The 15,624-nt window shown below is 36.9% G+C and overlaps 1 protein-coding gene across 1 annotated transcript; it reads left to right on the plus strand.

Annotated features, from left to right (window-relative positions):
- Nucleotides 1–7,497: 7,497 nt before the first annotated feature.
- On the plus strand, nucleotides 7,498–8,953 carry LOC131607162 (glucan endo-1,3-beta-glucosidase-like). The gene is made up of 2 exons (XM_058879187.1): nucleotides 7,498–7,621; nucleotides 7,737–8,953. The coding sequence occupies exons 1-2, from the start codon at nucleotides 7,567–7,569 to the stop codon at nucleotides 8,678–8,680; spliced, it is 999 nt and encodes a 332-aa protein (XP_058735170.1). The 5' UTR covers nucleotides 7,498–7,566; the 3' UTR covers nucleotides 8,681–8,953.
- The last annotated feature ends 6,671 nt before the right edge of the window (nucleotides 8,954–15,624 follow it).

Consider the following 15,624-nt stretch of genomic DNA (forward strand, 5'->3'; position numbering starts at 1 on the left):
AGTCTTATGAAATGTTATATGTGAGTTTGTTTTTGTTTCTGAGAGGCTGCCAAGTTACATGCTTTTGTAATATTTTTTCAATGACCGACACAAAATAAAATATCCCATTAGTATCATGATTTGTTAGGATAATAATAATAATAATAGAGATATTACTAGTTGTTGTTATATTTTGTTGCATCTCTTGAAAATAAAAAAACTACTCTCATATGAGAGAACAAGTTTTGGTTATGTTTTTGGAAATTAAAGTCATTGCAGCACATGTTTTGGTACTGTTAGTACATTTTTTTGTATGAATTTAGTTTTGAATGTGTTATGTGTTGTGTTTCAAATATATAGATTATCAAGTGATAGAGAAAGAGTGGACTAAATTGCCGTGGTTTAGTCAAGAGTACATCAACGGTGTTACTCGATTTTTAGACTCTGCCTTCGCTAATGGAAGACCTCAAGGAGGTGAACTTCTATGCCCTTGTGCTAAGTGTAAAAATATATATTGGAAAACAAGGGATATTATTAAGGATCACCTAATAGCCAAAGGTTTTCTAGACGGTTATGACGTTTGGTTGCACCATGGGGAGAAACTACAAAGGTCTATGGAAATTGGTGATGGGATGGAAGATCAAGAGGGATCACATGATGACATTCCTGGCTTATTTCATGATATATATGGAGATAGGGCAGAAGCACACGGTGTTCATGAAGGTCCCAATGACGAGGCTAGAACGTTTTACAATTTGATTAAAGAGGCGGAACAAGAACTGTACCCTGGATGCAAAGACTTCTCTTTGTTATCATTCACGATTCGACTCTACTTGTTGAAATGTCTCCACGGCTGGAGCAATACGTCATTCACTGCCCTATTAGAATTATTGAAAGAAGCAATGCCTGATTTGAACATTCCGGAATCATTTTACAAGACAAAAGCCATGATAAATGGTTTAGGCCTTGATTATAAGAAGATAGATGCATGCCGAAACGATTGCATGCTATTTTGGAAGGAGCATGAAAAGGACAATTCTTGCACTATTTGTGAAGCTTCACGGTGGAAACAAAATGCTGCAACTGAAGGATGCGAGTCTGAGAAACCAAAAAATGACTGTAGAGTTCCTGCAAAAGTTTTGAGGCACTTTCCGTTGATTCCTAGACTACAAAGGTTGTTCATGTGTTCAAAGACAGCTGAGTCAATGAGATGGCATGAAGAAGAGCGCTCAAAGGATGGAAAATTGAGGCATCCTGCTGATGGTAAAGCGTGGAAGGACTTTGATGAGCTCCATCCAGATTTTTCTAGCGAGTCCCGCAATGTAAGACTTGGCTTAACGAGTGATGGGTTTAATCCATTTAGGACCATGAGCTTATCTTATAGTACATGGCCTGTCTTGATGATGGTATACAACACACCACCTTGGCTGTCCATGAAACCTGAATATACAATGTTGTCATTGTTGATTCCTGGACCAAAATCTCCAGGCAACGATATCGATGTTTACCTACAACCACTGATAGAGGAGCTAAAGGAGTTATGGGAATCCGGCATAGAGACATATGATTCTTCAATGAATCAAACTTTTCAAATGCGTGCAGCTCTTTTGTGGACAATTAGTGACTACCCTGCTTATGCTATGTTGTCGGGATGGAGCACCAAAGGAAAATTGGCGTGTGCCTGTTGTAAATCTAACACCAATTCGTTATACCTCAAACACAGTCATAAGATGTGTTATATGGACCACCGTACCTTTTAACCAAGAACTCATTCTTGGAGAGACGATGTCAAATCATTTAACGAAGAAGAAGAACATAGGACTGCACCATCCATGTTAAACGGGGCAGAAATTCTTGAACTCTTAAAAGATTTCAATAATGAATTCAGGAAGAAGAAAAAGAAGAAAGTTGATGGCCCGTGGAAGAAGAGGTCAATTTTTTTTGAGTTGCCTTACTGGGCTCAAAATACATTGCGCCATAATTTAGATGTAATGCACATTGAAAAAAACATATTTGATAGTATTGTTGGAACTCTTTTGGACATCCTGGGAAAGACAAAAGATCATATTAAAGCCCATTATGATTTGCAAGAAATGGGAATTAGAGAAAGACTTCATCCAGGGGAGATTGGTGGAGGACGTTTAGAGTTTGCAAAAGCATGTTTCTCAATGACTCCGCACGAGAAGTAAATTTTTTGTGGAGTTATAAAGGCTGCCAAGTTACCAGATGGGACTGCATCAAATATTTCAAAATGTGTACAAGTTGGTGACAAAAAAATATCCGGTTACAAGAGCCATGATGCGCATTTCATGTTACACTATTTGTTGCAAATTGCAGTAAGAAGCACAATGCCCAAGGAGGTGGCAACCCCACTAATTCGTCTTGGTTCCTTTTTCCGCTCTCTATGTCAGAAAGTTATACAAGTGGAAGATTTAGATTACCTAGAAGATGAGATTGCAGAGATACTTTGTCAGTTGGAGATGATATTTCCTCCAAGTTTCTTTGACATAATGGTTCACTTGCCTATTCACCTGGTAAATGAAGTTAGATTGGGTGGTCCTGTTCAATTTCGATGGATGTATCCCACCGAAAGATACTTGTGTAAACTTAAGAACTATGTCCGCAATAGAGCTTATCCTGAAGGTTCTATTGCCGAGGGGTATCTGGCTGAAGAAGCTATAACATTTTGCTCAAGGTATTTGCATAGCAATGTAGATACAAGGTTGAATAGGAAGAGTCGGAATTATGATGTTACCGATTCACTTGAAACAGATCCAGATGATTACTTTACAACTGTCGATTGTCCTTTAGGGGGGGCAGGTGAACCCTTTCATCTTGATGTGAAATCAAAGGATGGTGCCCATCGATACATCTTATTCAATTGCAATGAAGTTCAAATTTGCATCAGGTAGTACAATAACTATTTGTCCTCCTATGTATTTATCTACTAATCCTAAGATTAGAGATATGTTAACATATAATTTGTTGACTTTTGTAGTGAGCATGATCAAAGTGTTAATTCAAACACTAACAAAAGGAAGTGGACCAAGAATTAGAAACAGTATAGGGCACTGAATTAGAAACTGAATTATCAAGAATTAGAAACTGTATAGGGCACTGAATTATCAAGTGTTTTCTGAAATTGTATGGTTATCATGGATGAACAAGTGCAGGGATCACATTAAGTGTTTACTCGAATAGTGACAAAATTTTATTAGTTAATTATATAGGTTTGATTTTAAGCATCTTGTTAATAACACTACTGTTGTAGCTTATAGTGTTATTGGTTGGTACAAGTTTTGTGAATGCTAATAACATTGATGTAATTCATTTTCTGATGCCAATTAAACTGAAGTTTTGATGTATCATCATTGGTTTGTACTATGTGGCCCAAATGGCATAAGGGAATCACATTAAGCATGTAAAGTTTCATGGATGATTAAAGATTCTATTTGATTTGCTTTAGGCAAAAACAATAGAAGGTTATCTTACTCGAATAGTGAAAAGTTGGTTGGTACAAGTTGATTATGTTGGGTCATATGATTCTGATGTAATTCATTTTCTATTTGATTCTGTTGTAGCTTATAGTGCTATTGGTTGGTACAAGTTGTGTGAATGCTAGTAACATTGATCATGTAAAGTTTCAAACACAGGTTACTTCAGTAGCAGTAACATTGATCATGCTAGTAACATTGATCATGTAAAGTAATCTTCAGTAGCAGTCTTGCAGATTTGTATCATTACATAAAAGGAATGCTGAATGCTGAATGTTTATTGTGTTTATTGTGAAATAGGGGAATGCTGAATGCTGAATGTTTATTGTGTTTATTGTGAAATAGGGGAATGCTGAATGCTGAAATATTCATGATTCTATTACACAACCATGACTAGTACACTTATGAATGCTGAATGATGTTATGTTTATTGTAGGGTGGAGAGGAAGCAGATTGTGATGAAGATATGGAAGAAGGTTGTGATGACCATGAAGATGTGGAAGAAGGTTGTGATGAAGATGTGGAAGAAGCTAGTTGTGCAAAAGATGTGGAAGAAGAACAAGGAGAAGATCAAGAAGAATAGTTGTGTTTTATGTTATCTAATTAGCTAGTTCTTAGAACTTTTTTTTGTTATTTTGGGATGACTCTTTTTTGAGAGAAACTTGTGTTTAATATGGTTGTTTTGGATCATATGGTTGTTTTGAATTTTGAATTTGGGATGACATCAAAACTTAGTATCCAACTATTATTAGTGGCACTACAAAAAAAACTTACTTTTGACCTTAATGTTAATTTGCTTGTAATTAATTCGATTCTAATAATCAATATTATTGTTAATTTTATAATGATATATATATATATATATATATATATATATATATATATATAAAATGACATATTTATGTAATGATACAGAAATAAACCGTGGCTAAATAAATGGTTTAGAAAGCATAACATATAACAACGGTTTTAAATAGGTGGCCATAACCAAACCGTGGCTATATCTTGAACTAATACTGTGTCATAAACGTTAAAATGAAACCGTGGCTTTACCATATAGCCACAGTTTTGCAGTCATGGCAAATCCAAACCGCGACCTTAATCAAGCTTCCTAAACCGTGGCCTAAAAAAGCCAGAGTTGTAAAAAAGGCGTGGTCTATACAAAAAAACCGTGGACTTTACTTTAGGCCACGGCCGTATACTCCACAGTTGGATTTCCGTGGCCAAACCGTGGCCTCAGCGTTACGCCACGGTTATTTTGCATATAGCCTCGGTTTTCTGGTCGTGGCAGGAGACTTTTTTTCTGTAGTGTAGTTTGTAAATTTTTTGTTTGGTTTTTCCGTTTCTATGTGTAATTGAATTGGAGAGTTTTATTTTTTTTTGGTTTTCTTATAAATTTTTTTTGTTTGGTTTTCTCCCTCTCTACAATATCTTGCTTAAAAAAATAAAATTAAAAGAGTCTTATTTATAATAAAATTATAATAGTGAAGAAAATGAAGGGAAAAGAGAAAAAAAAAACGAAGAAGATTTTTTTTTATTGTGTGGCCTAGATTACTAGTGCATTAATGCATGGGACTTTGTGCAAATAACCATGTCATATGTTTACGCATGAGTATAATGTTATGATTACATTATCCTACTAACCTTTAGTAGTTTTATAGTGGTTATTAGTCTAGCTGTCAAAATGGGCTCGGCCCATTAGGTCGTTCCATAAATCCAACAATTTAACATGGGGCGGATTGTAAAATATCCTAAAAAACACGATCCTGTTTTTTTGGATCAGTCCATCAGGCCTATGTTTTTTATGGGTTAGGTCGGGCCGGACCAAGCGGACTTCAGGCAGATCCATTAAAAAAATTGGTAAATTATGGAGAAAAAAGATTGAGATAAAATATAATTGCATAAATGTGTTTTCAAGTGATAAACTGAAGTTAAAGATATTACTAGTGCATTAATGCATGAGACTTTGTGCAATTTGCAAATAACCATGTCATATATTTATGCATAAGTATAACGTTATGGTGACATTATCCTCCTAGCCTTTAGTGTTATAATGGTTACTAGTAGAGCTATTAAAATGGACTTGACCCATCGGGCCAGCCCGTAAGCTCAACAATTTAGCGCGAATCGGACCTTGAAATACCTTAAAAAATAGGGATAATCAACATTTATCCCCCGCCATATAGGCGAGATTCGGGTTACCCCCTATAATTTTTTTTTTGGATTGTCCCCTGGAAATATGAAAAGTTCTATGTTTTTGCCCTCTATGACCCCCCTATAAAATGGTTTTTTTGATTTACCCCCCCTGGTTTTTCACTATTTTTTACACGCTTAGGGGGTACCCTAAAATTACAGGGGAATAATCCAAAAAAAAAATTATAGTGGGGTAACCCGAATCTCGCATATATGACAGGGGGTAAATGTTGATTATCCCAAAAAAAATATGACCATGCATGTCTTTTTGGGTCAGCACATCGGTCATATATTTTTTATTGGTCCGGCTGGGCCAAGCGGGCTTTGGACTGACCCATTAAAAAAAGATTTTAATAAATTTTGAGGTAAAAATATTGAGATAAGATATGATTGCATAAACTTGTTTTCAAGTGATAAAGAAAAGTTTAAGAGGATGAAAATATATTTTCAAGATGATCTGATCAAGGAAATGGTTGTGAGATGAAGAGAAAATTTGATAAGTATTGATGATAATACTAAGTTATTTTAAACATCACTTATATACGTTTATGATTACTCCCTACTTATGTTATGTTGCATTTATCCATTACATCACTTTTATAAAATTAAAACTATAATATTGAAATACGGGCCGGACTTATCCATCGGGCGACACGGGCCTTTGAAAAATAGACCGACTTATTTTATGTAATCCATTTAGCAATCATGCCAGATCAGACCAACTCATTTAAATATATTGATTCATCGGACCGACCCATTTGACAGTTACTAGTGTCTAGAGTATGTTATAAATGTCGGATGTTTTAATATGCTGCATTGAAGGGTTTGTAGGCTTGCCCCATATAGCTATAAGTTTCTTTGAAATGTTCAGTATATATATTCAAGTTGGCTTATGCAAAAGAAAAGTCATGAATTGATGGGTCTTATGCATTAATTAAGACATGAAAAGAGAAGACTTATTCATAGGAAAAGTCCACCCAAATATAATACGGTTTTCATCACTTACAAAATCAAATGAATCAAGCAAAATCAAATGAATCAAGCAAGTCATCTTAATTAATTAGTTCCTTAGCTTTGCCACAAAATAATAGACTAAAAAACTTCAATTTTTGAACGTACTGAATAAGTTCAAATTAAGAACGTTTCCTTCACGTAGCTAAACTAGCTCTGACTCGTAAGCATAATCAATGGCGATTGATTAACCTTCTTGATTCCACTTATTATTAATAATAATAATAATAATAATAATAATAATAATAATAATAATAATAATAATAATCAGAAATTTTATTATAAATAAAAACGTGATCATCTCTAAAGACGTGCAAGAGGAGTTGGTGCACAGGATTTAAAATTTGTTAAGGTTAAATTAGTCGAATAGAATCTCCTAAAATATTAGTCAAGTTAAATTGCGCTTAAATAAGTCTTCTATTTGTTTTGTCATATTTAAAGGGTAGCTTAGCTAACGGTTTTCGAAATTTTGAGAAGACTAATGAAGTTCCAACCAAAATTCAAAATCAGATTTTTTCAAATTATTTGTTATTTGCTGAAGTTGATTAAACTACTCAAATTCAATCACTTATTTTTTATTAGAAATTCAATCACTTAATAAACATATGGCCATTTAAATAAACAAAAATATATGCAATTGCACCGAAAAAAGTGGTTGGATTTCAAAATCATAGCATTAACTTCCGTTGAGTTCTTGCAGGGGCTAAAAGTCCTATGTTATTGGAGGACCACCCTGCAATTAATACAAAATACGGAATTCCTGAAATGTTGGCTTCTCCTTGTGCATATAAATGTGGATAGGCAGGTGGAGTAACAGATATCAGAGTTGTGTACTTATAATCTGCTATCATTCATCAAACAATATATTATTAAAAAGAAACACTTCAATATGTCTAATATTTTTCTGCTTATCGGTATACTGTCTATAGTATTAGCATTTACAGGTAATTACAATAACATATACTCATAATTAATTTTGTTAATATATGTTTTTACCTTATAGTATTAATGACAATAAGGTTACGAGTTCGAATTCTGACAAAGTGTCTGTCTATGCAGGTGTACAATCCATAGGAGTTTGCTATGGAATGATTGGCAATAATCTACCATCCAAGCAAGAAGTTATAGATTTATATAAATCAAAAGGCATTAACCGAATGCGTTTATACTACCCAGATGAAGAAGCCCTTCAAGCCATAAGAGGTTCCAACATAGAGTTGATTCTTGATGTGGCTAAAGAAACCCTTTCTTCTCTTGCAAATGCCAATGAAGCCACAAACTGGATCAACAAATATGTCACACCCTACTCACAAGATGTTAAATTCAAATACATCACTGTTGGAAATGAAATCAACCCTAATGACAACGAGGCCCAATACATTCTCCCTGCATTGCAAAACCTTCAAACTGCAATTTCATCGGCCAATTTACAAGGCCAAATCAAGGTCTCAATAGCAATAGCCATGTCTTTGATTCAGAATTCATATCCACCTAATAATGGTGATTTTATTGACTCAGCAAAGTCATATATACAACCAATAATCAACTTCCTAGTGAGCAATGGATCACCATTTCTTGCAAATGTGTATCCATACATAGCTTACGTCGGTGATAAACAAAACATTCCTCTTGACTATGCTCTTTTTAATCAACAAGGAACCAATGGTGTTGGATACCAAAATCTCTTTGATGCGCAGTTAGATTCGGTATATGCTGCTCTTGAGAAAGTTGGGGGATCGAGTTTGCAGATTGTTGTGTCTGAGAGTGGTTGGCCGTCTGCTGGTGGAGATGGGGCAACACCTGAAAATGCTTCCACATATTATAGTAATTTGATTAATCACGTTAAGAGTGGGAGTGGGACTGTGAAGAAACCTGGTGTGGCTATTGAGACTTATTTGTTTGCCATGTTTGATGAAAATCAAAAGAATGGTGCATCAACTGAACAGCATTTTGGTCTCTTTAATCCTGACAAATCGCCTAAATACCAAATAAATTTCAATTAAATAAATGGATGATTTCAAAAAATATATGTAACTAAGTATAGCTTACTATGAATAATTGTGACAGAGTGCACATCAGGTTGTTGTTGTTTGGATGTCCCTATTTATATGATGAATTAAATAAATGAAAGTGATGCATTTGTTTAATTCTCACTTTCTATTCTGGTCTGTGTTAGATGTTATGGTGGAAAACATCTAAATTGATTTTGTTTCATACTCTTATGTCAAATTTGAGTTTGTTCGGAAAACAAAAGAAGAAACTTTTGCATTAGATAGAGATATTTCCGTTAGTGTTCTAGATTATCCATATCTCTTTTAGGTTCTTATCTGAAGTTTCTCAATCCATAGTTCTTCAAGCACGAGTTCACAGAATGAGTTAAACAAGGTAGACGTTAATTCAGTCATGTTTGCCCTTGATTTATTCATAAATCTCTGATTATGCTTTTGAGAATCATATGAGCTAGTGTCATCATGGGCGGATCTACATCCCAGCGAGCCCGGGCACGTGCCCTGACTCAATCCCTCCTTTTGTTATATACTCCCTATCTATATAGTTGATTTTTAGACAATACCTGAGGGAAAATTAGTAATTTTTAGATAAAATTAAGCGCAAAATTACTAGATGTAGTTTGTACTGAGGGATCAACTTCTTGTATCTCCAACCTTATATTGTTCCTTCTAATGCTCTAGAACCTCCACCTTAGGGGTATGACACTTGGTAGCTACAGGTACAAAGGTTTAGTTGATCTCATACTACAACAAATAACGATTTTAATTTTAGACGCAAAATATGTTTTACCTCGGCGTTAGTATCGAGATAACGAAAGGAAGCTTTGAATGTGAATAACACCGTTTGGAACATCAAACACTTGGTGTGGAGGTGGTCTTTTTGTGGGAAATTACACACCCCAATTATTCTTTCTACGAGTTTAGCAAGGATCCTTTGCTCTTTTTGTCGTAGTTGTAATTGGTATGTAATCTTCGCTTTTTGTCTGTTAATTCCGTTCTTTGTGTAATCGGGTTGGAGAACCCTTAGTTCTCCGTTTTAATATATATTGCTTACAAAAAAAAAACGAAAGGCATCATGAAAAATTTTCACTTAACACCTCAGTGATTAAAAAACCGAGAGATATAGTTATATGCACATGTGTTCGGACCCCAACAACTACATTTTTATTACTTTTAAATCTAGCATATCTTTTATCTTGATTTATTCAAAAAAAACTGAGGGGTATGATTATTAATATTTTTTTAAGTTGTTACATTGTACCCAATATTGCATTGTTTATACAGAATATTAAAATTAAAATTAAAATAAAAGTTAAATTCCCTAGAGTTCAACATAAAAATCAAATTTCATAGGATTAAGATAAAAATCAAACTCCCTAAAGATTTAAACTTTATATCTTCGAATTATTGAATCTTGAGGAAGATCTTCTGTTGGATCTGATGAAAAAAAGAGTTAGATAATTAATATAAAAAATCAAATCATTTTCCGATTCGAATAAATATTTAAGAAAACAAACCTTGAACCTAGAATTTTTTTTCTCTTGCATTCCATCATAGAGAACTTTTCCAAGCGTCCTTACATTTCAAACGCTTCATATATTTCATTTAGGTTAGATTTTCAATATTCAGCATGCTTTTATAATGGATGTCCCTTAGGTTTCACGCAGATCAGTAATGGCGGTGTCATAAGCGTTGATAATTATTAAATGGACAACAAAGATTTGTTAAGACCGATGTATATAGTATAGTAAAAAACGCTTAACTATCACCGAGGTGAATGCACGATTTTTGTTAACTACATTGTTTTCACATCATATTAAAAATACATTGTATGCAATAAATTTTTGATGATATCAAGATTTAGATGCTAGAGGTCTCATGCAAGATGCTAGGGATCTGTTTCTAGGGCCAATGAAAATACTTATTTTCTGTACTTGCAATCCATCTCAGAGATATGTTGTAGCGGTGGTAAATATTTTCTCTCTTAAGGGCGGCTTCATATTATTCAGGATTAGGACAAAATCTATTTAACGAGTGTTTTTATATAAAATATGATTATTATACCCCTTAGTTTAACTATAAACCCGAGGTAAATTATCATCTCCTTTAAACTATCACCTCAATTTTGGCTTAAAATCGAGGTGGATAATACTTTTTTTTATTAATATTACATTATTTACACAAAATATTAAGATAAATTATTTACAACAAATCTTTTCAAAGATTAAGCTCCCTTATTTGTAAAAGTTGAAGCTCGCTTCTCTGTTTAAGTTTCAACTTCTAAAAAAATGTTGCTTGAATGTCATAACTTTGCATTCAAATTCACCATTTCTTAGCAGTTTGTTTGCTTGAAGGGAGAGGAGTACACAAATCTTTGAAGTAAGATTGTTTTTTGCCTTTGCAATCTATCAAATGAGCAAAAATACAACAACAACAACATCATTATGTGAGATAGATTACAAGGGTATAAAAAATATTTTATTCTAGATGGAAGAACATTTAATATTTTTTCTGTTTAGCAATTCATCACAAAGAATGATGCATGTGAGTTTGAGGCGGCTTGATATAAGGAAGAATTAGGTTAAAATCTGTTTCACGAGTTCTTTTATAATGAAATCTGATTATTTGATCCCTCGGTTGTATAGAAAAACTGAAGGGTTAGTTCATTTAGTTTACACTTATAAACAAATAAAAACATAAATTGCAAAAGCTCGAATTCGATGCTTGTCCGGATTTGTTTGTCCCCTTGGTTTTCTTAAAACCCGAGGGAATATGTTGTTTTTATTATTATAAAAAATTAAAACATGGCACGCCTATGCATAATACCTCATTTTTTTCTTGCTGGGGTGAAAGCTTCGTCATGAAATGTATTATTTGTAGTAGTGTCAGTGTGATTCTTTGAATTGTTCTTGGGTCCTCATTCCTCTTTTTTTACAATTGTCATCAGTGTGCACAATACATCTAAAAGTCTACAAAACAATAAGATTCTCTCATATTCAATTTCTACAAATAAAAGCAAATCTAACTTTTTCAACCACGATTTTGTGTCTCATTTCTTTTGTTAGACCTATATCAAATGAAACCCTTACATAGTGTCCAAATGCACGACCCAAAAGGGGTTTATTTAAAGTAGAATCGATGCATATTGGTACGCCTATACTTCTTGAAATGATGAATATGATCTTTGGTCTCCAATCTTCCTGGGGTAATCCATGTATACACACATACACCTAAGTTGAAGTATTATGGACATCAGTGGGAATGAAATCACGGGTCTAAGGAAAACGTTTCAGTACACCCGGGTTTAAATTCCATGAATTGAGATATCTAATCCTTCACACATATTCAAGGCTAGATAAAGAGAACTCAAAGAATCCTTTTTTGAATGAAGTTATTCCCCGTCTACCAATCGACTTCCCCATAGAGTCAAGTTTTGTTTGTAAGTTTGCCATAGTAAGAGGGGATGAACCTTTTGGGGAAAGGAAATGGAAAGATATTTGGAGAAAGAAACCATTGAATAGAATAGAAAATTTCTTTGCCAACCTCCCTACCTTCTAGTCCACCTCTGGTGAAAACCCCATACTACCCCTGACTTCGAAAATGAACTTCCGAAATGCATGAAAAAGGTGTTTTCGGAAGTTCATCTCCGAAAGCGCCTTTTTTTTTTAAAAAAATTGTCTTATTTCGGAAGTTCATTTCCGAAACCACAATTTCGGAAATGAACATCCGAAATAAGACACGTTCTGCAGATTAAGCAGAACACTCCCCCTCCCCCATTCATTTACCCTAATCCAACATCAAACAACACCAAAGGCGAAATTTTGTTAAAAGACTTCCAAGGCAACATCAAAGGCTCCAAGAAGCTTCCTATACTACATTAAAAATCACTCCAACCTCTTCAATCGGTAAGCATTTTGAGTTTTAGATCTATGCTTAAAATTGATATTAGGGTGTTTACAAATAGGAAAATATGTATTAGGTTAGGTTGGTACTGGTATTTAGGATGTTTAGAATGTGTAGACATAGGTTTAAAGTTTGATTTTGGGGTCTGCCATTGTAGGTTGCAGAAAAGCTCTGCGCAGGGGTGTTTCGGAAGTTCATTTCTGAAAACACCTCCATCCCAGTTTCGGAAATGAACTTCCGAACTGTATCAGAAGTGCATTTTTTTTTGTTTTTTCATTTGTCTCGCATATTAATCGATTTCGATTGTTTACAGGAACATGTCAGGCAACCAGCCAGCACGCATCAGACAGGGCAGGGAGTCCCAGACTGCGTCGGCTAGACGCGAGCGGGCGGCGGCGCAGCTGGCGTCGACACGCGGGCGGGGCCGGGGACGCCGTGTGCGCGTTCCACAGGACTTGGTGGACAGTTCATCTGCTTCAGGCTCTAGGAGTAGGCTGGCTCGGGTATCTTCTTCCCGCCAGCGAGAGGAGGAGGATGAGGATGAGGAGGAGGAGGAGGAGGTCATACCGGATGTTGACCCTCCAGTCGGGGAGGAGGAGGAGCAGGAGGAGCAGGAGGTGGATAGCTATCCGGGAGGGTCTTTTGACACTTCCCTACTGTTTCACTACCAGGATCACGTCGCTCGGCGGATCTGGGAGGGAGAGGTATTTTTTTTAACTTAGCCGTTTATTTGTCACCATTTTTTATAATTTTACCGTTTATTTCTCGCTTATTTGTTTTTTTTTGTAACAGGAGAGAGAGAGCCATTGAAAATGGTGAACCACTCCAGGAAGATTTTCGGTCTGTTTAAACCAGCAGCTCAGTGGTTTAACGACCATGTGCGAGGTTCAGGGCTTAGCGGGCTCTGCATGACCGGGTACACCACCATCAGCACCGGCATGCAGGGGGCATTTGTGGAGCGCTGGCACAAGGAGACGTCTTCTTTCCACTTGCCGGTGGGGGAGTTGACGATTACCTTGCATGACGTCCAGTGTCTTCTCCACCTGCCTATTAGGGGGCCGCTGTTGCACCACTCCAGGATCCAGAGGGTCGAGGCCATTGAGTGGATGACGCACTATTTGGGCATGCCGCACGAGGTTGCTCACTTTGAGTGCGTCACGACTTGTGGGCCTCAAGTCCGGTTCACTACACTGAGCCTCTATTTTGAGTTCCACCTGGACGCGGCGGCCGAGGCCGAGCAGGAGGATAACGACCTATTCAGGGAGTACCACCGCGGCTGCGCTCTCCGGTGCTGGTACATGCATGTGGTAGGCGCTGCATGCTTTGTGGACAAGAGTTCCAGGTACGTTGACGTGGCCTACCTCCGCTATTTCATGGACCTGGATACCGTTCACCAGTGGAACTGGGGGTCAGCTACTCTGGCATATCTCTTCCAGAAGCTGAATGAGGCCTCCAATTGGAGGACGAGGCAGTTGGTCGGATCCTGCACACTGCTTACGGTACATTTTATTTTAATACATTATCGTATTTATTTATTTATTTATGTTTCGTATTTATTTTTAATACATTATCGTGTTTGTGTTTCAGAGCTGGATCATCTCCTACTTCTCCCGCATCCACGACTTTCACATCGATCATGCGTACGTTGACGCCATGCCCAGGGCCGCCAGATACGCTCTCCAGAGGGGGAACGATGCGGTGGGACCATACCGTTTGTACTTGGACCGCACGATGCACGACGACGTCACCTGGAGGCCGTTCGCCGACTACGCTCAGATTGTCCCCTTTGACGGCATTGCACTTTATTCTGGCTGGTTGGCTTGCGGGACCGGCATCATGGTTCGATATCTCCCTGAGCGGTGCATGCGTCAGTTCGGATTCGTGCAGCGGATACCCAGGTCACCCTTTGAGGCTGCTCCCGACACTGTGACCCGAGTGCAGCTCACTGCCATATGGGAGCATTGGGAGGATCATGTGGTACCGCTGGAGTACCGTCTCACTCGGGTCACCCAGGACTGGCATAGTGAGGAGGGATACGTCACATGGTTCTACCGGGTGTCACATCCTCTTCTGAGACCCGACATTCCCGGCGCTCCTAGGCCAGCACATGAGGAGATCCTGGAGAACCAGCAGGCCGAGGATGATCACGCCATTGATCTCATGCCGATCTGCCAACGGATATCGATGATTGGGCGGGACGCGTTGGATCGAGGTATCGTGGAGCGGGGCGGTCCAGAGGCAGTCGCCGTGATGGAGATGATCGTCACTGATGCGGGTCGTGCGGCGACATACACGCGGCAGAGGAGGTCTCAGGGCGAGAGGTTTAGGCACACCCAGTAGTAATCGGGTTTATATATTTTTTGTTATCGGATTGTATCTTTAGCACACTATTTTTATTTTTTTCGGTTTGTATATATTATTTTCATCGGATTAGTATTCTTTTTGTTTATTTATCATATTAGTATTTTCAGTTTATCTATTGCTTATTTTATTTGGCGTTTGCGTTTAATTAAAATGCGAGACTGTTATGAAAAAACATAAAAAAAAAACACAGTTTCTGCATAATTCGGAAGTTCATTTCCGAAGACACCCCCCATGAGTTTTCGGAAGTTCATCTCCGCAGACACTCCCCATGGGGTGTTTTCGGAGATGCACTTCCGAATTAAGGAAATTTTTTTTAAAAAAAAAAGCGCTTCGGAAGTTCATTTCCGAAGCAGGGGTATTTTGGAATTTTCGCTGGGGGTGACCCCCATAGGGAGGTGGCCAAAGAAATTTTCATAGAATATGTGGAAATAATATAATAAGGTTAGAGAAAGAGTTGGATTTCTTACAACTGGTGAGAATGCAGTTCCTTTGATTTTTATTGAGTTTGGATTTGATTAAAGTGGTTCTACAGTTGAAGATAATAGGTTCTTGACATGTCTTTAAATGTAACTTGTTGGAAGATACTTTTATTGGGGTTTTTGGGCTTTTCATGGTGGATATTATCTTAGATAAGAAAAAGTTCTTCTTGACGAGTTATTTGGTGTTTGTAG

Source organism: Vicia villosa, linkage group LG5, assembly GCF_029867415.1.
Source record: "Vicia villosa cultivar HV-30 ecotype Madison, WI linkage group LG5, Vvil1.0, whole genome shotgun sequence".
In the NCBI taxonomy this organism is placed as follows: domain Eukaryota; kingdom Viridiplantae; phylum Streptophyta; class Magnoliopsida; order Fabales; family Fabaceae; genus Vicia; species Vicia villosa.